The sequence below is a fragment of the Natator depressus genome, chromosome 9 (genome assembly GCF_965152275.1).
Source record: "Natator depressus isolate rNatDep1 chromosome 9, rNatDep2.hap1, whole genome shotgun sequence".
Classification (NCBI taxonomy): Eukaryota; Metazoa; Chordata; order Testudines; family Cheloniidae; genus Natator; species Natator depressus.
The window spans coordinates 62,075,819-62,101,753 of NC_134242.1; the positions used below are offsets into that span (position 1 = coordinate 62,075,819).

At 45.9% G+C, this 25,935-nt stretch overlaps 1 protein-coding gene across 3 annotated transcripts in view; it reads left to right on the plus strand.

Annotated features, from left to right (window-relative positions):
* Nucleotides 1–1,172: 1,172 nt before the first annotated feature.
* The window catches only part of LOC141993539 (HEPACAM family member 2-like), a 28,395-nt gene continuing 3,632 nt past the window's right edge, over nt 1,173–25,935 (plus strand). The window contains exons 1-4 of one of the 3 annotated variants that reach the window (XR_012640883.1): nt 1,324–1,656; nt 14,248–14,443; nt 14,705–15,034; nt 15,827–16,096. Coding sequence is in view for 1 of the 3 variants with exons in the window: in XM_074963083.1 (XP_074819184.1) it covers nt 1,614–1,656; nt 14,705–15,034; nt 15,827–16,096 (643 nt within the window). In the remaining 2 variants the exon portion in view is untranslated. Of the gene's footprint in view, nt 1,187–1,323; nt 1,657–14,247; nt 14,444–14,704; nt 15,035–15,826; nt 16,097–25,935 lie in introns of those variants that run through there. The other 2 variants (XR_012640884.1, XM_074963083.1) reach the window with 2 other exon arrangements.

The window sequence follows — 25,935 nt, forward strand, 5'->3', positions numbered from 1 at the left end:
CCAGGGAATAATTTTGATTAACCCTTTTCCTGCAAGCATTTTCAACATCCTATGCTCCCCAAATTGCCCCATAAAATGCTTTCACTTTCACCCCTTTAAAACTATATGGAGCAGCATTGGCCCCCAATGCAATCTATAGGCCCAGAATCTAGGTCCTTTTTTTTTTCATTTTAATTTTGCCCACCTCCCATACATATTTCTTGCCTTTATGAACACACAATTTCTGGAGACATATTACCTTAGTCTCCTGGCTGCTGTAATACTGTGGTCTAATTTCGGTTGTTGGGTTGACTGTGCAGGTACTGGGTGTTGTGGGTGGCCTGTGACATGGGGGAGGTCAGACAAGATGATATTTGGTGGTCCATTCTGCAGTGCCAGGTTTACAATGGCACCGGTGGCTCCGTGGAGCCAGGCCCATGCTCAGAAGGGGTCCCGGCCTACTCCACTTGCACTGCGCCGTGAGATCCTGCTCCTCCCCCTGCCCACTACTTGCTCCTCTTGGCCTGCCTGCCAGCTGGCAGAGAACTCCTCTACACCCCCTTGCCTCACCCCCCTGCTTCTCTCTGCCCTCTGGCAGGACCCTAATGCACCTCTGGCTCCAGGCCTGTGGGGAGTCTGGGGTGTGTGTGTGTGCTGGGTTGTGAGGCGGCAGGGAAGATGTGTGTGTTGGGGCAATTGGGAGTGGGAGTTCTGTGGGGGGTGCTGGGCAGTTATGGTGGGGCTTTGGGCAGAGGAGTGCTGGGCAGGGGTAATGTTGTGTAGGGCGCTGTGCATTTCTGGGGGAGTGCTGGACCTAGTGGGTCTGGGGGGCTCTGGTCATAGGGAGTCGGGGGGGGGGGTTGGGTGGGGGTCTCTGTGGCGTGGCAGGGCCGCCTCCCGAGGGGAAGGGGGATGCTGGCATCACAGGGCCACTGTGAGTCTGGCATCTGCCAGTTTGTAAAAAGTGCACTCGCATTGGGCGGAGCGGGGCCACCCCTGCCATGCCAGGCCCCTGGCTGGCCCCTTGGTCTGGGGTCTGACCTCCCCACGCCATGCTCCCTTGCCTAAACGGGGACCCACAAATATGTTTGGTGCCAGGCCCATAAAAGGTTAATCCGGCCCTGCCCTTCTGTGCTTAAACTTTAGGACACACAAACTAATCCCTTTGGTTTATTTTAATCAACTCCTCAACTCCAGCGTGACCTAGGTGAGTTAATTTCAGCTGAATGCCTACTGCCAGGAACAGGAGAGTCCTGCTTCGATACTGAAATCAACAGCCAGGGAGCGGTATGAATTTACTGGGGGGGAGAAGGTGTGGGCAGCTTGGAGTTTGTTTCTGATCAGAAACTCGTCAGGGACAAGGGAGCAACACGGGGTTGGATAGCAGCACTCTGCCTGGGGGTGTGACTGACTCGCATCGATTTGGGGCAGCAGGTGTTTTGAACAGCGCCTGAATCTGGCAGGTTAACCCCCCCCCCCGAATTCCTTGGCATTTCGCACCGTGTCTGAGAAACGTTTGTGAAGGGATTATTCGTGAGCGTGCGGCAGCGTTGGTTGATCCCCGAGCCCAGGCGGCCGGAGCGTCTGATTTAGTGCCTGCGAGTCTCTCCGCCGGCCGGGCCCGCGCTCCGGCCATGCGAGCGCTGCGGGGTGCGGGGCTGCGGGCGCCGCTCTCAGGTGAGCGGGGGGCGCGCGGCATTCACAGCCCGGCGCGAGCAGCGGATGCGGGCGGGCAGCGCTGGGGTGGAGGGGAAGGGTCGCGAGGGACCGACGGGAAAGTCCGGCGACCGCAAGCCAAGCCGGGCGTGGGGCTGTTTTGCAGCGCCTGTGGCCCGGCCCCTTGTGGCGCAGAGCTCGATGCCCTGGCACACCCGGCCCTGGCAGATCTTGATTAAATTCTTTTTGTCAGGTCTGTCGTACGCCCCCTCCCAGCCCCAGCGCTGGCTGCCATGGGTCAGTGAGGGGAGCAGGATCTGTCCCGGGTGTGGGGGGCGGGGGATTGGAGCGTTTTGGGCTGCAGCTGCCTCTTCCCTGCAAGCCCTACCCCCGGGCATGGAGAGCCCTCCGCTGCCATTGACATCCAGGGGCGCCTCAGGCGTGTAGACCAGGCCAGCGGGGCCTGGCCCAGAACGGGTAGCGGTGAAGGGCTGTTGCGTGCCTGTAACCGACTTGTGCTGTGAGGTCTGAACCTGCCGGCTGCAGGGAAGTTGCTCGCAGTGGGGAACGTGGCTGGGCCTCGGTGGTGAAGCCTAGAACTTTTTTCTGCAAAGCTGCCTTTTCTTCCAGGGGGTCTGTGGGTTCCCCGGGGTCTTTAAAAGGGTTCTGTGGTGTGGCATAGCCCAGTCCTTCCCTGAGTCAGGTGTCCTCCCATTACTCCTCAAAGACAACGCCGAGAAACCTTCATACCAAACCGCCCACGCCATCGAAGCCTTTGTACGTACCGCAGGCTGGCCCAGAAAAGCTGTTTCAGAGAAGTTTTTTTTTTGTTTGTTTTAAATGCTGTTGCTGTTATTTCTCATGCCCTTCTGTCTGCAGTGCCAGTTTTTCTCCTAGTGCCACGAGCTAAACTGTACACACTTCAGGAGCAGAAGGAAAGGGCAGTTGATACATCTTATAAACCTCCCTAAATAACCTGAGTTTGGTTTACCAGTCTGCATAATCATGCTGTGATTTTTTTAAAGGGCAGATATTTTGTGATTGAACCAGGGTTAGAAATTAAAGGCCCAATCCTGATAAACCTTAGTCCCATGAAGAAAAGGAGGACTTATGGCCCCTTAGAGACTAACCAACTTATTTGAGCATAAGCTTTCGTGAGCATCCGATGAAGTGAGCTGTGTTAGGATATAGATATTCAGGCCTGTCTGTAAAGGCCTGTACTTTAAGAATTTAGGTGTATTCTTATCACTTGGCTAGTTCTAGAGGTATAAAAGAAAGAATCAAAATCACTGTCTGCTGGTGTAAGGGCCTTCTCTTACTGTGACAGTTTGAGACCCTGTTCTTAGGCTAAGGCCTTTGGCTAAGCAGCAGAGGCAGCTGTAAGCTAGGAAGCGAACAGTCACATCCTCACATTCCAAACTAGTCACATTGAAAGAAGGTGCTATTGGGCTGTCAGGCATTATCAGGACAGGATTGTATTCCTATCACCTCCAGCGAAAGGGAAGTGCCTAGAAAATGTAAAAGGAAACTTAGTTTGATAGCATCCTGTCTGGCAAGAACTCACATCAATAGCTGGGATGTGAAATCCTCACTTCTGTATTGTTTTGTCATTATAGTTCCCACTTTGCTATTGTTTGTCTGTATAATCTCTGTCTGGTTCTGTGATTGCTTCTGTCTGCTGTATAATTAATTTTGCTGGGTGTAATCTAATTAAGGTGGTGGGATATAATTGGTTAGCTAATCTTGTTACAATATGTTAGGATTGGTTAGTTAAATTTCAGTAGAATGATTGGTTAAGGTATAGTTAAGAATATTACTATATAAATTAGGGGCAAACAGGAAGTAAGTTGGGATTCGAAAATAAGGAAAAAGGAACTTGTATTTAAGCTTGCTGGAAGTTCCCCCCAATAAACATCGAATTGTTTGCACCTTCGGACTTCGGGTATTGTTGCTCTCTGTTCATGCGAGAAGGACCAGGGAAGTGGGAGAGTGAAGGAATAAGCTCTCTAACAAGCTGTAGCTCACGAAAGCTTATGCTCAAATAAATTTGTTAGTCTCTAAGGTGCCACAAGTCCTCCTTTTCTTTTTGCGAATACAGACTAACGTGGCTGCTACTCTGAAACTTAGTCCCATGAGTAGTCCAAAAGAAACACCACTGAGGACAATGGGATGGTTTGCATGTGTAAGAACTGCTTCCGTGCAAAAGGTCTGCACCCTGGGCCCTTATGCAATTTGCAGCTCCCAAATGAGGTAAAGCATCTATTTCTCTCCCTGCATTGGATTTTCAGTGGGACGTTCAGAGGCCAGCTGCCCTTTGTGTCTTTGAAAATCTCTCCTAAATCTGTTGCTGGTCCAGGACTAAAAACTGCCTATCCTACATCTTATACCAGAGTAGCTGTGGTGGGGTTAAACCACTCACTTTGTGGAAAGATGGAAAAGTTATTGTGTGGCTGGGTGTGTGTGTTTTTGTTTTCAAGTATGGTCATGTCTTGAAATTTGCTCCGAGATTTGGACTTGTGCAACTTATTAAATGGGTATTACAGCCAAGTATGTTTGGATGTAGATATAGATGCCTAGATATAAGTATCACACGTGGTAGTGGTACAAGTGTGAAAAACTGGATTCTCACAATAAATGTCACTCCTCTTGCACTCTGTGCACCGGGACCGCTTCTAATATCAAAACTTTTGAGCAGCTACAGTTGGCATTTAAACACACAGCCACTGAAATTCCTTTCTATCCTTTCGCAGTGAGGAATTTCTTCCATCCAGGATGGGGAATATTCAATCCTTGACCAATGAGAGGCAAACAACTTAATTAGTTTTAAGAGAGAGCTTGACAAATGTATTAGTGCAGTTGTACGATGCTCGTGATGGGCAGGGGGTAGGGCATAGCACTTCTGGTTTGTTTTATGTGTCTAAAAGCTCATGCTTCAGGATTTTTAGCCACACCTGCAGGGGTCAGGAAGGGATCCACCCCATCCCCTCATGTATTCTGGTTTTGTTTTGTTTTCAAATTTCCTTTCCTCTGAAGCATCAGAGATGACCGCAGCTGGAGATGGGAGATCAGATGGGGAGGTCCAGGGCTCTGAGTGGGCACTAAGCATTCTCTCTCTCAGGTGCTTGGCTGACTTGGTGTTACTTGTGTGCTCAGGGTCTAACTGGTCAATGTATGTGGGATTGGGAAGGATATTTCCGCCAGGGCAGATTGGCAATGACCTTAAGAACATAAGAACGGCCATACTGGGTTAGACCAAAGGTCCATCAAGGCCAGTATCCTGTCCTCTGACAGTGGCCAATGGTGGATGTCCCAAAGGGAATGAACAGACAGGTTATCATCAAGTGATCCATGCCCTATCACCCAATCCCAGCTTCTGGCAAACAGAGGCTAGGGATACCATTCCTGCCCATCCTGGCTGATAGCCATTGATGAACCTATCTTCCGTGAATCTATCTAGCTCCCTTTTGAACCCCGTTATAGTATTGGCCTTCACAACACCCTCTGGCAAGGAATTCCAGAGGTTGACAGTGCGTTGCGTGAGAAAATACTTTCTTATGTTTGTTTTAAACCTACTGTCTATTAATTTCATTTGGTGGCCCCTTGTTCTTGTATTATGAGAAGGAGTAAATAACACTTCCTTATTTACTTTCTTTATACCACTCATGATTTTATAGACCTCTATCATATCCCCCCTTAGTCACCTCTTTTCCAAGCTGAAAAGTCCCACTCTTATTAATCTCTTCTCATACGGAAGCTGTTCTATACCCCTAATAGTTTTTGTTGCCCTTTTCTGAACCTTTTCCAATTCCAGTATATCATTTTTGAGATGGGGTGACCACATCTGCACACAGTATTCAAGGTGTGGGCGTACCATGGATTTATATAGAGGCAATCTGATATTTTCTGTCTTATTATCTATCCCTTTTTTGATGATTCCCAACATTCTGTTTGCTTTTTTGACTGCCACTGCACATTGAGTGGATGATTTCAGAGAACTATCCACAATGACTCCAAGATCTTTCTTGAGTGGTAACAGCTAATTTAGACCCCATCATTGTATATGTATAGTTAGAATTATGTTTTCCAATGTGCATTACTTTGCATTTATCAACATTAAATTTCATCTGCCATTTTGTTGCCCAGTCACCCAGTTTTGTGAGATCCTTTTGTAGCTCTTCGCAGTCTGCCTGGGACTTACAAAACTACTCAAGCTAGTTATCATCTGCAAATTTTGCCACCTCACTGTTAACCCCTTTTTCGAGATAGTTTATGAATATGTTAAATAGGACTGGGCCCAGTACATATCCCTGGGGGACACCACTATTTACCTCTCTGCATTCTGAAAACTGACCATTTATTCCTACCCTTTGTTTCCTATCTTTTAACCAGTTACCACTCCATGAACGAACATTCCCTCTTATCCCATGACTGCTTATTTTGCTTAAGAGCCTTTGGTGTGGGATCTTGTGAAAGGCTTTCTGAAAATCTAAATACACTATATCCGCTGGATCTCCTTTGTCTGCATGCTTGTTGACGCCCTCAAAGAATTCTAGTAGATTGGTGAGGCATGATTTCCCTTTACAAAAACCATGTTGACTATTTCCCAACAAATTATGTTCATCCTTATGTCTGACAATTTTGTTCTTTACAATAGTTTCAACCAATTTGCCCGGTACTGAAGTGAGGCTTACCTTGGAGCATTCCGTGGGACCTCTGCAGCATGTGGGTCACTTGCTTGGATTATCTGGATATATCTTACTTAATCATTTCCCTGCCATTGCAGGGGCTTTGGCACTGGTGCACCTTGGTCCCAGCTATGCTCTGCCTGTGGCACATTATAGTCTAGTCTCCTGGGGGCTGTAATGCTTTGGTCTCATTTTGGTTGTTGGATTTAGTATGCAGAGGCTGGGTGGTGTTGGTGGCCTGTGATTTACAGGAGGTCAGACTAGATGATCCGGTGAGTAGTTTAAAGCCAGATATCTCACTCCCCATCAGGGTTAAAAATGGGACCATGATTTGATTAGAGAGACCGTCCTAAAGGTATTAAGCATTTGTGTCTACCTCTGGGAGACTTTGAGTTATTTTACCTTAAAATACAGCCCAGCTATGAGTGGGGAAACTATTTTTAACCAATCTGATCTGTGGATATTATAGTAGAGTCCCAGGTCATATATTAGACTTTGCCACCTATACAATCTTGCCTAGGATAAATAAAGAAATGATGCCTTGACTCAGGAAAGCACATGCTTAATTTTCAGCATGTGCTTACGCTGAACAAGGTGACTTCCTGAATTAGTGCCTGTATTTAGGAAAAGTTATTTCAGATATTTGTAGAGCTTTCTAATACAGCTGAATTCCTCACCATAGAGTCACAGTAAGGGAGCATGGCTTTACAGATGGAGGGACCTGAGGGTGTGTAGTGTGTAACGAATACATTATTCTGTAGAGCTGGATATGAGAGACTACTGTCTGATAGGTAATACGTAAAAAGGCTACAGGGGGAGAGAGGAAGTACTGATGCTTGCTCTTTTAAGTGCCAGTCCAGAGTAGCAGTTTGGGTTGCCAACCCTCTAGGATTGTCCTGGAGTCTCCAGGAAATAAAGATGAATCTTTTTAATTTAAAGATTGTCATGTGATGAAACCTTCAGGAATATGTCAGACCAAAATTGGCAACCCTAAAAGCAGCAGTGGCCTGGGCAGGGGACTCCCCAGTTGCAGGGCCCACAGAGGTTGGCTGAGGAGTGGCAGGTGCAGACAGGGTGTTGCCTGCAATAACTGACCCAGTTACTCTTAAGTCTTGCAAACAATTCTGCTTGGTGGTATGGGATTCCAAATTTTGTTTTGTCTTCCACTTTTTTCTCCATGGATTCCTTTTTAAGGTTGCGCCTAACCCCTCTCTTCCATCCCTACTACCATTACCCCACTCAGCTGTGTAAATGCAGTGGGAGTTTTCAGGGCCCACTGACCATTCCCATCATCTGTCTTATCCTCCTAAGGCTGCTAATACCACCTCCTAGCTCTTATTTAGCACATTTCATCCATGGGTCTCAAAGTGCTTTGAAAAGGAGATCAAGATCATTATCCCCATTTTACAGATGAGGAAAACTGAGGTATAGGTGGGGAAATGACTTGTCCAAGGTCACCCAGCGGGCCAACGGCAGAGCTAGGAAGAGAATGCAGGTCTCCTGAGTCCTAGTATAGTACTCTATCAACTAGGCCACGCTAGATAGCCTCCTGAGAATGTAGGAAGCATCTTCACGACCTAGAGGACTGTTTCTGCTGCCTCGTGCTTACAGAGATAGACTCCAAGGCCCGGATCCTACAAGATGTGGCTCACTCTGGCTCCAATCCAATATGCCCAGAAAGGGTTAAACATCTTGCAAAATAAATAACCCTCAAAAGACAAGTGGGGAGATAAAGTTTGTGTTTGTGTATTTACATATGTAGGAGTAGGGTCAACAATGTAATCAACAGTCCCTGTTTATGCTGGGGATTGTCTGCCCCATTCTTTGTAGTTCACCCTAATTGAGTGACCACAGCTGGCTCTCCACCGGGACCCCGGTCACAGTGGCGTAATCGTGCTCAGATACACATTTCCACAGGTTAATTGGATTTTTGGATCAGAACCACATGCTTGTCAAAATTTATTTTTGATATTGGAGAGTTTAAGGGCTAAAAATCAGTTCAGTGAGTGACCCATGATCAAGATCCTGACAGAAAAAGCCTGGAAGAATTGTGCTCACAGAGGGGGTTGTCTTTTAAGAAAAAGGCACCAGAGCAGGAACTGAAAAATCTGTTAATTGCCAGTGATAAGGAAGCAGACCCTGCAAAAATGCTTTTCAGTGAGAAACCAGCAGCTAGAAAAGCAAAAAATAGCTGATAACGAAGGAGAAGCTGCTGAAAGAGAATACCTGTGTTTGAACATGAACAAAGAATGGCATATATTTGATTGCAGGAACTAGAAGCTAAGGCAGAGGTGGGAAAACTACAACCCGTGGGCCACATCCAGCCCGCGCGACCGTCCTGACTGGCCCTGAGCTCCTGGCCTGAGAGGCTAGCCCCAGCCCCTCCCCCACTGTCCCCCCTCCCCCACAGCCTCAGCGCGCCGCGCTGCCGGCGCAATGCTCTGGGCGGCCAGGCAGCACAGTTGCAGAGCTGTGGCCTGACCCAGTGCTCTGGGCGGCGTGGCTGTAGTGCCGCCAGCCACCGGTGCTCCAGGCAGCGCGGTAAGGGGGCAAGGGGGGTTGGATAGAGGGCAGGGGAGTTCGGGGGCTGTGGTCAGGGGTCGGGGGTGTGGATAGAGGTCGGAGCGGTCAGAGGGCAGGGAACAGGGGGATTGGATGGGGCAGGGGGCAGTCAGGGGTGGGGGGTCAGGGGACAGGGAGCAGGGGGTGGTGGATGGGGCAGGAGTCCCGGGAGAGCCGCCAGGGGGTGAGAAGCGGAGTCGGGGGGTCAGATAGGAGGCAGGGGCCGGGCCATGCCTGGCTGTTTGGGGAGACACAGCCTCCCTAACCGGCCCTCCATACAATTTTGGAAACCCGATGTGGCCCTCAGGCCAAAAAGTTTGCCCGCCCCTGAGCTAAGGCTAAAGTGGAAAAACTTAAGCTCTAGCTCAAGAGAATAAAGGAACAACAGGAACTGTATCATCCTGAAAAGCCAGCTCCTCTCTATCCAGTTTGTAACAATGTTGGTATGTTGTTTGACTCTAAGCAGTTGTCAGTTTTGCTATGACCAAAAAGAAGGTAGCCAAATCTATCCTAACACTGCCACCTTTTATGTAAATACTTTTATTGTCAGCTCAGGTGAAGGTAGTCCCATAATTTGTGCAGAGAATGCAAAAGTAAATAGTAAGAGTTGTTAAGGGCAAGTTACAGTTTCTAACGTCACCCTTGTTAAAGCAGATTTTTGTCAAAGAGGAAGATTATTTACCAAATCAGAGTGTGAATATTGTAATCTTCTGAGTTTACTGTAAGTGTGCCTTTAGCCAGAATCCATCTTGAATGGAATGGTGTTAAATATGAAGTTATAGCTGATGTAAGAAAGTTATTGCCTAAGGATCTTTTGATTGCGGATGATGATAAAGCTTTATTCAGTCAGGTTAACCAGTCACAGGAAAGAAATAATCCTGAACCTGTGTCTCTTAGGGGCAAGGATTTGCCTATGGAGGGTTTCTCCAAATGTTTGTCTGAGGAAGATGGCTGTTTATCTATGCAAAGAAGCAGTGCATATGTGGAAAAAATTCCTAAGTGTCTGTCTGGTATCTCAGAAGTGAATCTGGCATTAGATAGGGCTCAGGGAAATGTTTCTCTAAAGCAGATTAGAGTTGATGATCAGGTTAAAGCCCTAACTGAGGAAGGAAAGGGTACAGTCTCGGTAAGTGATGGATTGTTGGCAAGGTTAGTGGAACATGAGTGTCTGTATACCTTACCTGTTACCGGTGTGGAGAATTGTGACAGTGAAGGAAATGTTCCTGTGTCTGTTAGGGGTAATGACTTGCCCATGGAGGGAGCTACCCCAATCTCCGAGCAGTTGTCTGTGAATAGCCATGTGTGCTGGGACAAGGGAGAGGAAATCTTAAATTGTTGCAAACAGCAGTGTGCCTAATAAAGGAGAATGTACCTCCAGTCCTTTGTCTGTGGAGCAGACAGAAAGTGCTTCTCAGTTTATGCTAGCTAAAAATTTACCAGTTGTCCCAGAGTTGGATCTGGATTTAACTAAAGCCCAGGAAGGGAATGTTCCTAAGTTTGTGTCTGTTAGGGAGAAGGACATTGTGACTAGGTTGCTTCCAGTTGGTGTCATTCCTAAACTAGATCCCAGAGACCAGACAATTCTGGTGCTTTTATTTTGCCTGTTGCTAGTATGTTGCTGGGTAAAGATATGACAACCTAGTCTGATCAGGGTAATATCAGAGCCAGGGCACAAGGAAAGCATGAAGGTGATTTGAGTATGTTACCCACTGACAGTGTGGAAACTTGTAACAAGGAAGAGAATGCTTCTAATCTTTTGACTATGAAGTCTAGTAGTTTACCTGAAAGGGGGTTGTGTGAAGATCCTCCTGAGGGGCCAGAGGTGATTCTGGATGTGTGTGAAACTCAGAAGGAGTTTGGTGATTTGGCTGTGCCAAAGTCGGTTCTGGACATAAATAAAGCTCAGAAAGAATCTGTTGCAGTGCATGATATTGCAAAAGAAAAGAAATTTCTTGGTGAAGTCTTTGAAAAGAAATTGTTTCCATTGACTCTTAATGGGCCATTGCTGATAGTAAACAGGCTCTCTTGTGAGGAAAGTGTGTTGGTGCCTAATGGCCGAAGTCTTTCAAATGTGTATGAATCCACTGACCTTGCTTCAGAAAGACCCAGTGTGGATAGCTTTGAAAAGATTTCAGATGAAATAAAAATTGTTAGGGAGTTTAAACAGCCCTATAAGCTTAACCAGCTTGTTGGGGAGACAATGTTATTGGAAGATGAATGTCTCCATGTTGATTCTTTAAGTAAGCAGTCTGTGACTTAGGTACTGAGGAAAGATCGGGTTACTGGTTTTTCAGAGCAGAACAGCCTTATAACTAAACCCACAAGGATGCGGGAAGAGCAGGCAAATTCTCATCTCTAGATATTTTGGATTTGACTTGTAGTCTCTTAGTGGACTTAACATCTGATTCCATGTGGAAGCAGAGGTTGGAAATGGAAGGACAAAAGAATCTTGAGTCTAACATGCTAGTGCAAATGAATGGTATCTCTTTAAGACAGAGTCCAGCCTTGGAATTAGTAAAGGTTGGGGATCTGAAAACTGGTAAACAGGCTATTGTCTATGTTTGATGCAAATTACCTGACTGACGGGAAACAGACTTGCCTGCAGCTGTGAGCAAAAAGGACACACCCAGCCAGTCAATGGATTTAGTTAAGCAAAAGTGCTCAGCTTTTGACCCTCCAGAACAGGAAGGAAGGGAAAAAGTTCGTCATGCTAATGAAAGCCAGAGATTAACCCTAAAGTGCCAAAACCGCAGTGGTGTTGAGCCAAAGCATGGCATAACAAAAATGGTTGTGAATGTACACTTGTAATAAATTTGATGCTAATGTTAACTTTTGTGACTGTGGTACTGATACCAAGAACTGTAAAAATGTATAATATGCAGGGTTTTTTGGAAAACCCCTTGAACATGTTGGGAATGATACAAGAATTCATTATGTTGTAAAAGCCTTCATGGCTGTACTGTTTCATTATATGCCAACACACTTTATGTTAAAAGGCCTGGTGATACTGATATTGCACAGTTAATGCCTGTATCTAATCTTGAAACTGTACACAAGAGAAAAACTACTACAAGCTTGAACTGCTGTGCAAAAAGGGAAACTGAGGTACAATACCTCACAGCCTTCATGGCTGAATGCTGGAGTAATCAACAGTTCCTGTCTATGCTGTGTTCTGATAATTCAGAGATCATCCTAGCATTTAGGTGAATTTTAAACATGGGATATCTCGGTATTCATCTCTCTTTGAAATGTACTGTGAATGGTGGAGGAACAAGCAAATGGCCTTATGTTAATTCCTATAGCTAAGTACCGGTGATGGTCATCCTAATTACCTTTTGTTCCCCGAGGAAATCCCAACTTGTCAAAGAGGACATGAAATTGTATAGAAGATCCTTAGGTCCTGATTCTGTCATCTCAGATCTGCTTAGGCTTCATCAGGGGAAGTTTGAGTCGCAAGACTGAGGTCCCAGTTATGCTGGTACGCTCTGAACATGATATTTGGACATTGGACTATAACCTAAGAACTCTTTGCAACTACGAAGCTCACCATCTCTGCTATGAATCTGCACCTAAATGAATTTATACATACAGACATGAGTTCTTGATCTTTTAACCGTACTTTTTTGTTTTTAAATAAATTTTAGTTTAGTTAATAAGAATTGGCTGTAGCATGTATTTGGGTAAGATCTGAAACATTCATTAACCTGAGAGGTGATGTGTCCGATCCTTTGGGATTGGTAGAACCTTTTCTTTTATATGATGAAATAAGATTTACAGAAATGTTCATCATATTTGACGTGGGTACCTGGATGGAGGCCTGAGGTTGGATCACCTTAAGGGAACTGTGTTGTTTGGACTTCTGAGTAACCAGTAAGGTAATAAAGAAGCTGTTTTATGCTGGCTTGGTAAATCTAAGTATTGGAATATTCACCAGCTTTATGGGGATTGTCTGCCCCATTCTTTGCAGTTCACCCTAATTGAGTGCCCATAGCTGGCTCCCCACTAGGACCCCGGTCACATAGGTGCTTAACTCTGAGCATTTGAGTAGTCGCTGACCAGGGAGTAGAAATGAAGGTCAGTCCTTGCTGTGGTACAAATGCCCACAGAAATGAATGAAGTAGATCATGTTACATAAGGAGTACTGTCAAATAGTTCAAGGGCAAAATGTGACTTCTCTTTCTCTAGTAATGTGGGGCTAGAGTGTGACTATATGATCCCTCCAGTGTGAGGGGCAGTGAAATTGGGGGAATCTGGGAGGACGGCTGTGACGCTGGCTGCTTCTCAGCTCCCGCGCTATGCTGGGGTCAAAGTAAACCATGTGCATGCACCAGTGCAGCTATGTTCCATACCTGCTAGGGGACAGGATGGAGCCAGGGCTCTAGCCAGTCCCTGCCCTGTTCCACCTCCCCCAAACAATCTGCATAAGGGAGGAATATAGTAGTTCTATGCAGCTTGTCTTCTCTGCTGCCCAAGATGCAGGTAGCTGGCACAAGGTTACAATGGGATACTTTATTCCCCAGAAGCCCCTGCACCACTGTGCTAGCTGGGCCATAATTTGGCACATGAATGTGTAAACTAGTTTACATGCATAATTAAGAGATCGTAAACCTATCTGTGTGACTGATCAATAATTCAGACAACAAACAATGTTAATATGATGTTTAACATGATACCATATTGTTTTAATTGCTATTATCTGACAGGGAAGGTCCCCCTGATTGTAAATATCTTTTGGTGTTTACATTCAATTCACCACTTCACTGGCAACATATTTTAAAATATGCCCCCCTTCCTGGAGGGCCTGTGAAAGTGATTACTGTATTTTCACTCCTGGCTCTGCACCCGTGAGCACACTGCCCCTGAATCTGCTTTCTCTTGAACTAGTTTTACTCCGGTGTAACTTCAGTCTGGTAACTCCAAATTTACCACAGTGTGAGAACAGAATTGGGCCCAGGGCCTTTCCATTACTCTGCTGACAATCCTGATGGGACAGATGCTCAAAATAACCATAATTTGCCTATGATAAAATATATCACACAGAGGCTCTGAAACAAAATAGATATTTAACCAAATGATTCTGATTAACTTATCTGTAAACCTCGGGGATTGTCAAAGTTTGACAAGTGATATGTCATCTTTACTTTCAAGTGCTTTAGGTTGCCATTCACCCCTGTATGGAGTTCTGGCATGAGCCCCAACATACCACCTAAGTCCCACTTAAAAGTTTAAGTCCTATTTAGGCCTTATGCTGACTCTCTGCATATGAGTGAATCTCATCCGGATGTGGGGGTGGGGGGAAGAAACCCTATAATGACTTATTTGACATTCCAAACGGTAATGAATGATTCGTTCCTATAACTGACAGATCTTCAGGATGCAGTGTGGTTGTAGTTGTGGCAGTCCCAGGATACCGGAGAGAGAAGGAAGGCAAGGTCATATCTTTTATTGAACCAGCTTGAAACAAGCTTTTGAGCCACCCAGAGCTCTTCTTCAGGTCTGGGAGAGGTACTCCCAGCTTCACAGCAACGTGCAAAGTGGAACAGACTGTAGTAGCACCCATTGTAAGTGACCATTCAGATAGGGTGGCCGGTTAATACCTTTGTAATCCTAGGACAAAAAGGGGGGTTAAAGGATTGCAGATTGTTGTAGTAGACCATAAATGCAGTTTCTCTGTTGACGTGATTGTTTTATTTTCACTCCTGGCTCTGCAACGGTAATAATTATTCAGGCCCTGATTCTGCTTTCTCTTGAACTGGTTTTATACTGGTGTAACTACAGACGACAATAAACCAAACAAGAGCTGCTTGTTTTTTCTCTTGCAGTAGCATGGTTGATTTCATGGTGTTCCGTCATAGCTGGGCCCCCAGGAGAGAAGATGACTGCAGCTGCAGGATCCTGCATTATGCTCCCTGGACTGGATCAGTTGCAGGGTGTTAGCCTCATGCAGTGGAAATTTTCTGAGCAGTACCTTGTGATTTATCATGTCAATAACTCCAGTTTTCCTGACGTTGTGGACCAAGACCGATTTCTTTTCCAGAAGTCAAATGGATCTCTCCAGATCTGTAGATTAAAAGTGAATGACAGTGGGATCTATACCCTAATAATAAACATGAAGAAGCAAAATGAGAGATCCATCCAACTAGAAGTTGTTGGTAAGTCAGAGAAGATGATGATAAAATGGAACTCCTATTACTCTATTATTGGTCTCATCTGAACTCTTCTGGTTCTATTTTAATCTGTATAGACAACACCTTTCAGAATCAGTGCCCTGGAAGAACTCGGCCTCTTGTTAGTGCTGTTCTTCAGTACGGGCAAGACTGAAAAACATTCCTGGCAGAATATCATTGTCGGTTGCAATTCACTGAGGAATGGTACCAGAAAGCTGCAGCTACTCTAGGAGTTTTCACTTGCACCAGGAGTAGAACAGCTTCCCTTTTTAAAAAAAAAAAAAAGTTAAAATTGTTCAATTTTCTAAAAGTTTGACTTTCAGTGGGACTCTCCATTTGACTTTCAGTGAGACCAAGGATATGTCTACCCAACAATCAGGGTGTGTGACTGCAGCATATGTAGCTATACCCTAGCCAGCTCAGATACTGATAGCAGTGAAGCTGACTTCAGCGTGGGCTATACAAACCTGCCTGGGTAATTACTCAGGTGGCTTGCCTGTACTGAAGCCCATGCTGCTATGGTTTCCCTGCTATCAGTACCTGACCTACCTTGTTACATCTACATATGCTGCAGTTATACACCCAATTGCAGTGTAGACGTACCCTTAGAATTGCCAAATCACTTAGGCACTTTTAAGATTTTTTACCCAAACTCTTAATTGTAAAACTCATGCTGGTCCTAATCCAAATCCCACTGTAAGACGTCCATTGATTTAAAGGGGAAGTGAACGAAGTCTTATCAGCAGGGCAGTGAAATAATTGCTTCTTTTCATCTAGAGCCCGTGTCCCAGCCGGAACTCTGGAGCAACTTGTCCTTGATCGGCCTTAGCACTGAGCTGGTGTGCAGCACATCAGTTGAGAAAGTGGCTAAATATCAGTGGAAGAAGGACGGGAAGCCCCTCCCTATAGAAAGCCATTACCAGCTCTCTCAGAATAACAGTGTGTTACTCATACTAAACACTACCTGGTCTGACAAAGGCTCCTATAGTTGTAATGTCAGCAATGAGGTCAACTGGCATGAAGTTTCCCTGGAGCTACCTGTTCAACGTAAGTTCCTTGTCTCACTGTTGCATTTTTAGTGTGTTCTGTCTGTTATTTAGGATTTATTTAACGTATCTCGCACTATTTACAGTGGAACAAATGGATTTCACCATCAACAAATCAAGTAGATTAGATTAGAACTACCATGACATGAATTACATTCCCAGGCAGACCAGTGCCATTTGCTTTCATGGTTGTACCATTACGGACAACATGATCATGTAAGTGTAACCCTCTTGTTGCTGCCACTGGCACCTAGAATGGCTAGGTTCAGTCTAGTGTATAAAATAAATAAAACCATGGCTCAAGCCCCTAGCCAGGGCTGGATTCCTACTTCCAGCAATAGGACACTAAAGTGTAACCTCCCTGGTCACCCTGGCAGTTGGCTCTTCCCTACTTGCAATAGAGTCCTTTGATAGATGGAACCGCCTCACGCATGGTCCAAATTATACACCCAAAGGGGAGGGGGTGCTTTCCTCTCTGGACTGGAGCAGGTGGGTGGTGGCAAGTGTTGAGGAATGTTGTTAAGGCTGCTAAGTTGTTACGACTGCTCAGTGCTGCTGTTCTTGGAGCTCCACCAGCAGAGGACGCAGCTTGCTGATTCAGCAGACCTCAGTGTTGTTCATAAGAAAGACCACGGGCTCGGTTCAGTGGTGAAGGCATTCAGTCAGGTTCATAGTCCCCCACAGGAGCTATAGGTAAACTAACATCATATATCCCGCAACAATGGTACCTGCTTAGTCAGCTCACCAGGATGCTGTCCCCTCTGCTGGGCAAAGATGCCCCTCCTATGACTTCTCCTTTTATACGTTGATACAAACAAGTTATGTATTACTCCCCAGATGGTGTTAGTTACCACCCTTATCCTTGTACCCACTAGTGTGAACAAAACACCCTTATGCTGTCATCCCCTCCTTATCATATGAGGGATCGGTGTGTTCTTGTACCATCTCTTAGGAATGTGTTTACATAGTTACTTGAGAGATCTGTGGCTTTTTTGTGTACCATCCTCTGCACTCAGGAATATGCTTCCTTGGTGTTAACTAATACCAAGTGTTGTGGTGTTTTGCTAAGGCCGGGCCTGCTCTGGTTCACACTGCTAGTTATGCCTAGGGCTCCAGCAAGGCCTACAACAGGCAGGAGTCAGCACTGCAGGTTCTGCTGAGATTTGCAGCTATATGGTCCTGTTGTGTGTGACTTTGCTAGTCTGGTCCGGCCTTGCTGTGAAGCAACTCAGTGCTGCTGCTGCAAGTCCAGCCGATTCCAAGACTGCAGAATTCCCAGGTGAGGAATCCAGAATAACAAAACCCGTGGTCGGAGTCCTTGCTCCCTGGGATAGAGCTCCTGCTGTCTAGGACAGAGCCCTCTGCCTTCTCCTTGGTGAATTTGCAGGGGTGGCAGGTTTGTAGAAATTTTGGTGGTGCCCAGAACCCGCCCCCGCCCAAACTCCACCCCCCTACCTGCCCAAGGCTCTGGGAGGGAGTTTGGGTGGGAGAGGAGGTCTGGGGTTCAGGCCCTAGGCTGGGGCAGAGGATTGGGGTGCAGGGTGCAGGCTCTGGGAGGGAGTTTGGGAGTGGGAGGGGGTGCAGGGGTGAGAGCTGTGGGGTGAGGTCAGTGGGGTGTGGCTGCAGATGAGGGGTTTGGGGTATGGAAGGGGCTCAGGGCAAGAGTAGGGGTGTAGGCGGTGAGGGCTCTGTCTGGGGCTGGGAATGAGGGGTTTGGGGTGTGGGAGGGGCTCAGGGCTAGGGTAGAGGGTTGAGGGTGCTGTGGGGGGGTGAAAGCTCTGGCTGGGGGTGTGGGCTCTGGGGTGGGGCAGGCCTGGGTATGAGTTTGAGGTGCAGGCAGTCTGCTCCAGGACAGGGGCCAGAGAGGACGACTCCCCCCAACCCTTTCCCTGCCGGCAGCAGCGAGCTCTGGGGGAGGAGCCCCCGTTTCCTGCCCCCCCAGCAGGACACTCACCCGCACCACTGTCACTGCATGTGCTCCTCAGGCCCCTCTCAGGTCCAGGAATCTGCCAGGGGGTGCTGCGTGCACCTCCTCCCCTGCTGTTGCCCCTGACTGTAGCCTCACTGGGGGTGAGGGATGGGGCTGCCCCTTGCCCAGCATGGGACAGGAGCAGTGACTGTGGGTGGGGGGCTCCCTGTGCTGGTGGAGGGTCCCGCTGGAAAAGGGGAGGGTCTGAGGTGGAAGGGCAGGCTCAGTCAGTCTGCCCTGGCAGTCTAGATGGGAGGCACTAGGATTCTGCGGCAGCAGTTGCTGCAGGGAGGCAGCATGGAGTTGCACGGAAGAGGCAGAGGCAGGGACGCTCTGCTCCAGGGCCCGGGGAGGCACGTGGAGGCAGCAGGTGGGGCCGGGGAGGACACCCGGCCCCAAATATTGGTGGAGCTGGGCCTCTGAGCTCTGAATATTGCTGGTGCTAGGGCACCACATGGAGATATAACTCGCCGCCCCTGTGAACTTGAATCCCATTCCCAAGTTGGAGTCTACTCTCTGTAAATTCACGGTGACCCACTTACTCCAGAGAATATCGTGTGCAATTCCTAAGCCCTTTCCTGAGTACAGTCACAGCAATGACCTATTATCACTTATGCCATCAGAACATACAGATCCAATTAAATGTAAATAAGACTGACCAATGCTGTTTTTTTTTCCTGTATAGAGGGAGCAGAGATTTCTCTCTCTTTGCCTCTCTGCTCTGGGGTTGACATATGGAAAAGCTGATTTTCCCCCTCCCCTTCCTCCCGTTTTAACCAAAACTTTACTGGGGATACCGTGAGACAGTTACAAGTCCCATATTAGACATTGCAACTTTGTATTTACAAAACTGTAACTTAGGAGAAAAACACTGCCTCTCTCATATAATCATTCCAGTACACTTCCTCTCTCCTATAATCATTACCGTTTTTTCAGTCCTTCCCTCCCCTGGATCACTGTGTTCTAGTCATCCTATCTCAAAACAGCTATGGCTGAATGAGGGGGCTCAGAGAGGTTTATAAAACCTGTTGCTGCAGCCTTAACTGCTGTGCAGTTAGGCATTTCCCCCTGTAGTGGCATTATGAAATTTTCAGTATTATTTTCTATCCTATTCCTTACCCATAGTGGCAGTTTGTTTGCTCTTCTGCCTTGACAGCGAGCAGAGATTTTCACTGAGCCTTTCTTTGATACATCTGTCTGAGCCTCTTTTCAATGTTCTGAATGCCACAAATGATGGGGTGAGAGGATACTTAGGTTATAACCTCTTTGGGACAGGGATTGTCTTTCTCTTCTGTGTTTGAATAGTGCCTAGCACTACTACAATATAAATAATAAGGATAATTCACTGGTCCCCCTCCTGCAAACATTTGTGAGTAGTTACTTGTGTTCACTGACCCACTTGAATTCAATGGGATGTTGTATCATGTAAGTATCACTCACCTGATTTGAGCATTTGCAGAATCAGACCTATGAACTTAATATTAATTTTCCTTCTCCTTCTGGTGTTTACACCCACATAAATCTTGAGTCCTGTAATGCCTTGGCTGGTGACATCCCACTCATTCTGGAACCCCATTGCATGCCTAGGCTGGCCCAGAGTGACGATGCAAGTTCCATTTAAAAATATTTCATGGATTTCTAAAGTAATAAAAATAAGAGTATTTTAAATAGTGATCTGTTCCATAGTATCATAGAATCATAGAATATCAGGGTTGGAAGGGACCTCAGGAGGTCATCTAGTCCAATCCCCTGCTCAAAGCAGGACCAATCCCCAACTAAATCATCCCAGCCAGGGCTTTGTCAAGCCTGACCTTAAAAATATCTAAGGAAGGAGATTCCACCACCTCCCTAGGTAACGCATTCCAGTGTTTCACCACCCTCCTAGTGAAAAAGTTTTTCCTAATATCCAACCTAAACCTCCCCCACTGCAACTTGAGACCATTACTCCTTGTTCTGTCATCAGCTACCACTGAGAACAGTCTAGATCCATCCTCTTTGGAACCCCCTTTCAGGTAGTTGAAAGCAGCTATCAAATCCCCCCTCACTCTTCTCTTCCGCAGACTAAACAATCCCAGTTCCCTCAGCCTCTCCTCATAAGTCATGTGTTCTAGTCCCCTAATTATTTTTGTTGCCCTGGACACTTTCCAATTTTTCCACATCCTTCTTGTAGTGTGGGACCCAAAACTGGACACAGTACTCCAGATGAGGCCTCACCAATGTCGAATAGAGGGGAACGATCATGTCCCTCGATCTGCTGGCAATGCCCCTACCTATACATCCCAAAATGCCATTGGCCTTCTCGGCAACAAGGGCACACTGTTGACTCATATCCAGCTTCTCGTCCACTGTAACCCTAGGTCCTTTTCTGCAGAACTGCTGCCGAGCCATTCGGTCCCTAGTCTGTAGCGGTGCATGGGATTCTTCCGTCCTAAGTGCAGGACTCTGCACTTGTCCTTGTTGAACCTCATCAGATTTCTTTTGGCCCAATCCTCTAATTTGTCTAGGGCCCTCTGTATCCTATCCCTACCCTCCAGCATATCTGCCTCTCCTCCCAGTTTAGTGTCATCTGCAAACTTGCTGAGGGTGCAATCCACACCACCCTCCAGATCATTTATGAAGATATTGAACAAAACCGGCTCGAGGACCGACCCTTGGGGCACTCCACTTGATACTGGCTGCCAACTAGACATGGAGCCACTGATCACTACCCATTGAGACCGACAATCTAGCCAACTTTCTATCCACCTTATAGTCCATTCATCCAGCCCATACTTCTTTAACTTGCTGGCAAGAATATTGTAGGAGACCGTGTCAAAAGCTTTGCTAAAGTCAAGGAACAACACGTCCACTGCTTTCCCTTCATCCACAGAGCCAGTTGTCTCTTCATAGAAGGCAATTAGATTAGTCAGGCATGACTTGCCCTTGGTGAATCCATGCTGACTGTTCCTGATCACTTTCCTCTCCTCTAAGGGCTTCAGAATTGATTCCTTGAGGACCTGCTCCATAATTTTTCCAGGGACTGAGGTGAGGCTGACTGGCCTGTAGTTCCCCGGATCCTCCTCCTTCCCTTTTTAAAAGATGGGCACTACATTAGCCTTTTTCCAGTCATCCAGGACTTCCCCCGATCGCCATGAGTTTTCAAAGATAATGGCCAATGGCTCTGCAATCACATCCACCAACTCCTTTAGCACTCTCGGATGCAGTGCATCCGGCCCCTTGGACTTGTGCTTGTCCAGCTTTTCTAAATAGTCCCGAACCACTTCTTTCTCCACAGAGCGCTGGTCACCTCCTCCCCATGCTGTGCTGCCCAGTGCAGCAGTCTGGGAGCTGACCTTGTTCGTGAAGACAGAGGCAAAAAAAGCATTGAGAACATTAGCTGTTTCCACATCCTCTGTCACTAGGTTGCCTCCCTCATTCAGTAAGGGGCCCACACTTTCCTTGACTTTCTTCTTGTTGCTAACATACCTGAAGAAACCCTTCTTGTTACTCTTAACATCTCTTGCTAGCTGCAACTCCAGGTGTGATTTGGCCTTCCTGATTTCACTCCTGCATCCCCGAGCAATATTTTTATACTCTTCCCTGGTCATTTGTCCAATCTTCCACTTCTTGTAAGCTTCTTTTTTGTGTTCAAGATCAGCCAGGATTACACTGTTAAGCCAAGCTGGTCGCCTGCCATATTTACTATTCTTTCTACACATCGAGATGGTTTGTTCCTGTAACCTCAATAAGAATTCTTTAAAATAGAGCCAACTCTCCTGGACTCCTTTCCCCCTCATGTTATTCTCCCAGGGGATCCTGCCCATCAGTTCCCTGAGGGAATCAAAGTCTGCTTTTCTGAAGTCCAGGGTCCGTATTCTGCTTCTCTCCTTTCTTCCCTGTGTCAGGATCCTGAACTCGACCATCTCATGGTCACTGCCTTCCCGGTTGCCATCCACTTTTGCTTCTCCAGTAGAAAGAGTGCCTGTCTTATTTCTGTAGCTCCACTCCAGCCTCCTGTGAGATTCAATGGTAGTTATGACTTCATCAAAGAGCGCATTGAAATATTATATGAAGAAGGAACCAGGAAGTCTAGAGAATAAGAGCGATCTTGTTGTAGGTGAAACCAGGTGAATAGTGAGCGAAGTTGTTCATATTCATTTTCATGAATTCAGAATAGCTTTTTTGTTTATCCAGGTTCATGTTCCTTTTTTGCCTGTCCATAAAAATTCACATGGATAGGTGTTGAGTCACATGGGAGGGGGGAGGAGAGACTTTTAAAGGTCCACAGGGCAGTGTGACTTTCAGTGGCAATTGGGTGCCTGTGACCGTTGGGGGCCTCTCATCCCCATTTATGCCTCTGAAAATCTCCCCTCCCCTGCCCCCCCCCCCCAAATACTTATGGAATGGCTGTCCTTTGTGGATAAAATTCATGAACATGGCTGGGAAAAGCAGGTATGCTTGGGGAGGGTGCACGGACGGGTCAGCCATCATAAAATCTAGACACCATGTATGTCCCAGATAATCTATTCCTAGACACCATAGTATGTCCCAGGTAGTCAAAATGAAACTGATGAGAGAGAGAGAGATAACAGTAGGCTACGATGTCACAGGAAAGACAATGCCCCAGCTGTGGTGATACGACCTCAATCTATTGCCTTCTGGGGCCTGTTCCAACTCCTTGTGCCTCCCGACTCCAACTGCAGGGCCCAGCAATAGGGTTTGGTGTGTGGCCCAGAACTGCTAAACAAGCAACTGATTAGTAGCATCACCCATAGAAAGGATAAAGAACCATGGCTAAAGGCATGAGAAACACTGATATGAGAGAGATTTAAAAATATGTACAAAGGAATTTGTTAGAGGGGAAAAATGGATGCTTATAAATCTAAGTGTAAACTAAATTATGCCAGACTTTTAATTGGAGAGGGGCCTGACCAAGACCCTACCAGCTACCTAGAGAGGGAAGCCCACAGGATTTAGTACGTGGCCCAGAACCCTAAATTGATTACTTATATGTGGCACAGCCCTTTGAAATGATAGAGAGTGGCAGCTAAAATGAGAACAGATAAAATGAAAAGAGAGAGGAAAGTTTTCAAATACTTGCTAAACTTTCTGTTAAGGAAGAGAGATTTAAAAGGGAGATTTATAAATCTAAATAGTTAGCTAAAACATTCCAATGTGTTTTCCCACATAAATAATTGAAGAAGAAATTGTAAGAGACCTAACTATTTATAATGATATTTTATAATAATCTGTGATAGAAGTTATACATTTGTATTGCATATTTGTTGTTAGAAAGCAAATATTAAACTTTATTTAAAGATAAACAGAATAGCTGATAACTTTATATTAGCATTAAAAGAGAGGGAGACAAGGCAATAAGGTAAGGAGACAGGGAGAGCTGAGATAATGAGGTTATAAGTCCTATGGGTTTTCACATTATTTTTGTAAAATTTCTGTCAGTTTCAATTCAGTTACTCCTATCTCGCCCATGTTTCCTCCGGTTCATAGATTCCAAGGCCAGAGATTTTTCAGTTGTTAATATAATATAGTAAATGAATCATTCCATTTCTCTCAGTTCTTATTTTCCAGTTCTGTAGAGTGCATATGTTTTTGCAACTGAAGTAATAAAATACATTAGATGCAATCAAAAAATTCTTTAAAAAATACCCAACTTTAATTAACTTCACACTCGTTATGTTCCTAGCTCTGTGGTTAACATGAATGCAGGAGGTCTGGCCCCAGAAATAACTCAGCATGAGTGTTTTTAGTTACACATGCTTTAACAGGCAAAAAGGAAATAGTTGTTGTGACGGGTTCGGTCACAGGGACCCCCTTGGGACTGTCACTTGATGTGCTGAAATTACCTCTGAGCCTGTTTTCCCTGCCAGCTTGGGACTCTAGAACCCTGCCTTGTTGAGCTGGACACGTTAGCCTGCTGAAACACAGACCCAGGTCTGGTCCATGCCCCCAAATCTGTAGACTTTAACCAAAAACTGCTCAGCAGGTCACCTATCTCCAGCACCCAGACACCCAGTTACCAATGGGATCCAAACCCCAAATAAATCCGTTTTACTCTGTATAAAGCTTATACAGGGTAAACTCATAAATTGTCAGTCCTCTATAACACTGATAGAGAGATATGCACAGCTGTTTGCTCCTCCAGGTATTAATCACTTACTCTGGGTTTATTAATAAACAAAAGTGATTTTATTAAATACAGAAAGTACGATTTAAGTGGTTCCAAGTAGTAACAGACAGAACAAAGTAAGTCACCAAGCAAAAACATGCGAGTCTAAGCCTAATACATTAAGAAACTGATTACAGGTAATATCTAACCTTCAGAGATGTTCCAATAAGCTTCTTTCACAGACTAGACTCCTTCCTAGTCTGGGCCCAATCCTTTCCCATGGTACAGTCCTTGTTAGTTCCAGCAGACATCTCAGGTGGAAAGCAGGGGCTTTCTCATGACTGGCAGCCTCCTTTTTTCTGTTCCACCCCCTTTTTATAGCTTTGGCAAAAGGCAGGAATCTTTTGTCTCTCTGGGTCCTCACCCCTCCTTCTAAATGGAAAAGTACCAGTTTTATGATGGATTCTAGTATCACGTGACATGGTCACATGTCCTGTGAGACCTTATTCTTCATTACCCACAGGCTGGCCCACATGTACACGTTACCCGAAATTGGGCCAGCTAGTAAGCTTAGGGAGGACTAATGACTCACCAGAATTTGGCAGAAAGCAGCACGTTTATTATTCTGATAGCTAAGCTCAAAAGAAAAGGGGGCGGGGTCATGCTCACATACTCACGCTCCCAGGACAGGCACGACACTGGAGATGTCAGGATCCTTCAAGGTAAGTGTTCCACAGCACAGCAATGGATGGTGTGATGAAAGTAAGTCTTCCCAAGGCATGATGGAATGCAATGCAGCAGAACACTGGCCAGGTGGTCTGGGCAAAGGGCCTTCATGGGAGGTACAATTTTATGAGTGCACTCCTGAGCACATGGCCACTTCCCCTTTTAAGGACCTGCTCCTCAATGGCCTGCAACTAGAGATAACTTGGCCGCATCTGGTTGGTCACACTCCACCTCAGGCAGTGTCCATGCATTGGGTGTGTGATCACTGCCTAATTAGAGTCCCAGACACGTTGTCTACCTTGGAGCTCTTCTGAAGCAGCCCATTCATCCCACAAGCATTCCAGGAGGGAGGGGGAGGGGGAGGGGGAGGGGGAGGGGGAAAGCCACTTCACAGGTATTCAAAGAGGGAGAGGAGACAAAACCGGGGGCGGGAGGGGAGTGTAAGAGACCTTTTCAGCATAGAGGTTATACATAGCATAATCATACAGAGCATACAGATCACTGCTGCTCCTACAACAGTACACAGGAAGGCTTGCAGGTAAATAAACTCATTCACAACCAGTTGTCCTAGTCAATGGGAGCCATCAAGATTCTAAGCCACCATTAATGGCCTATACTTTGTATAATTACAATAGGACGTCAGAATTATACTTCATATTTCTAGCTTCAGATACAAGAATGATACATACATAGAAATAGGAGGAATATATTCAGTAGGTTTTAGACTTTTATGATACCTTACAAGAGACCTTTTGCATAAAGCATATTCCAGTTACATCATATTCACACTCATAAGCATATTTCCATAAAACATATGGAGTGCAATGTCACAGTTGTATTATTACTCTTTTACTATTCATAATTACCCTCTTAAAATAACGAATGGAGAAAGCATTTGCAATATCTACAACTTACATTACTAAAATGTAAAGCTGTGCAAACAGGAAAACTTCAAAGAACTTTTTGAAAAATATTTGGAGGTGTGGAGAAAATATCACTAAGTGTATACGAGCTCTCACCCTGGTCTCTTGGGAGAGGG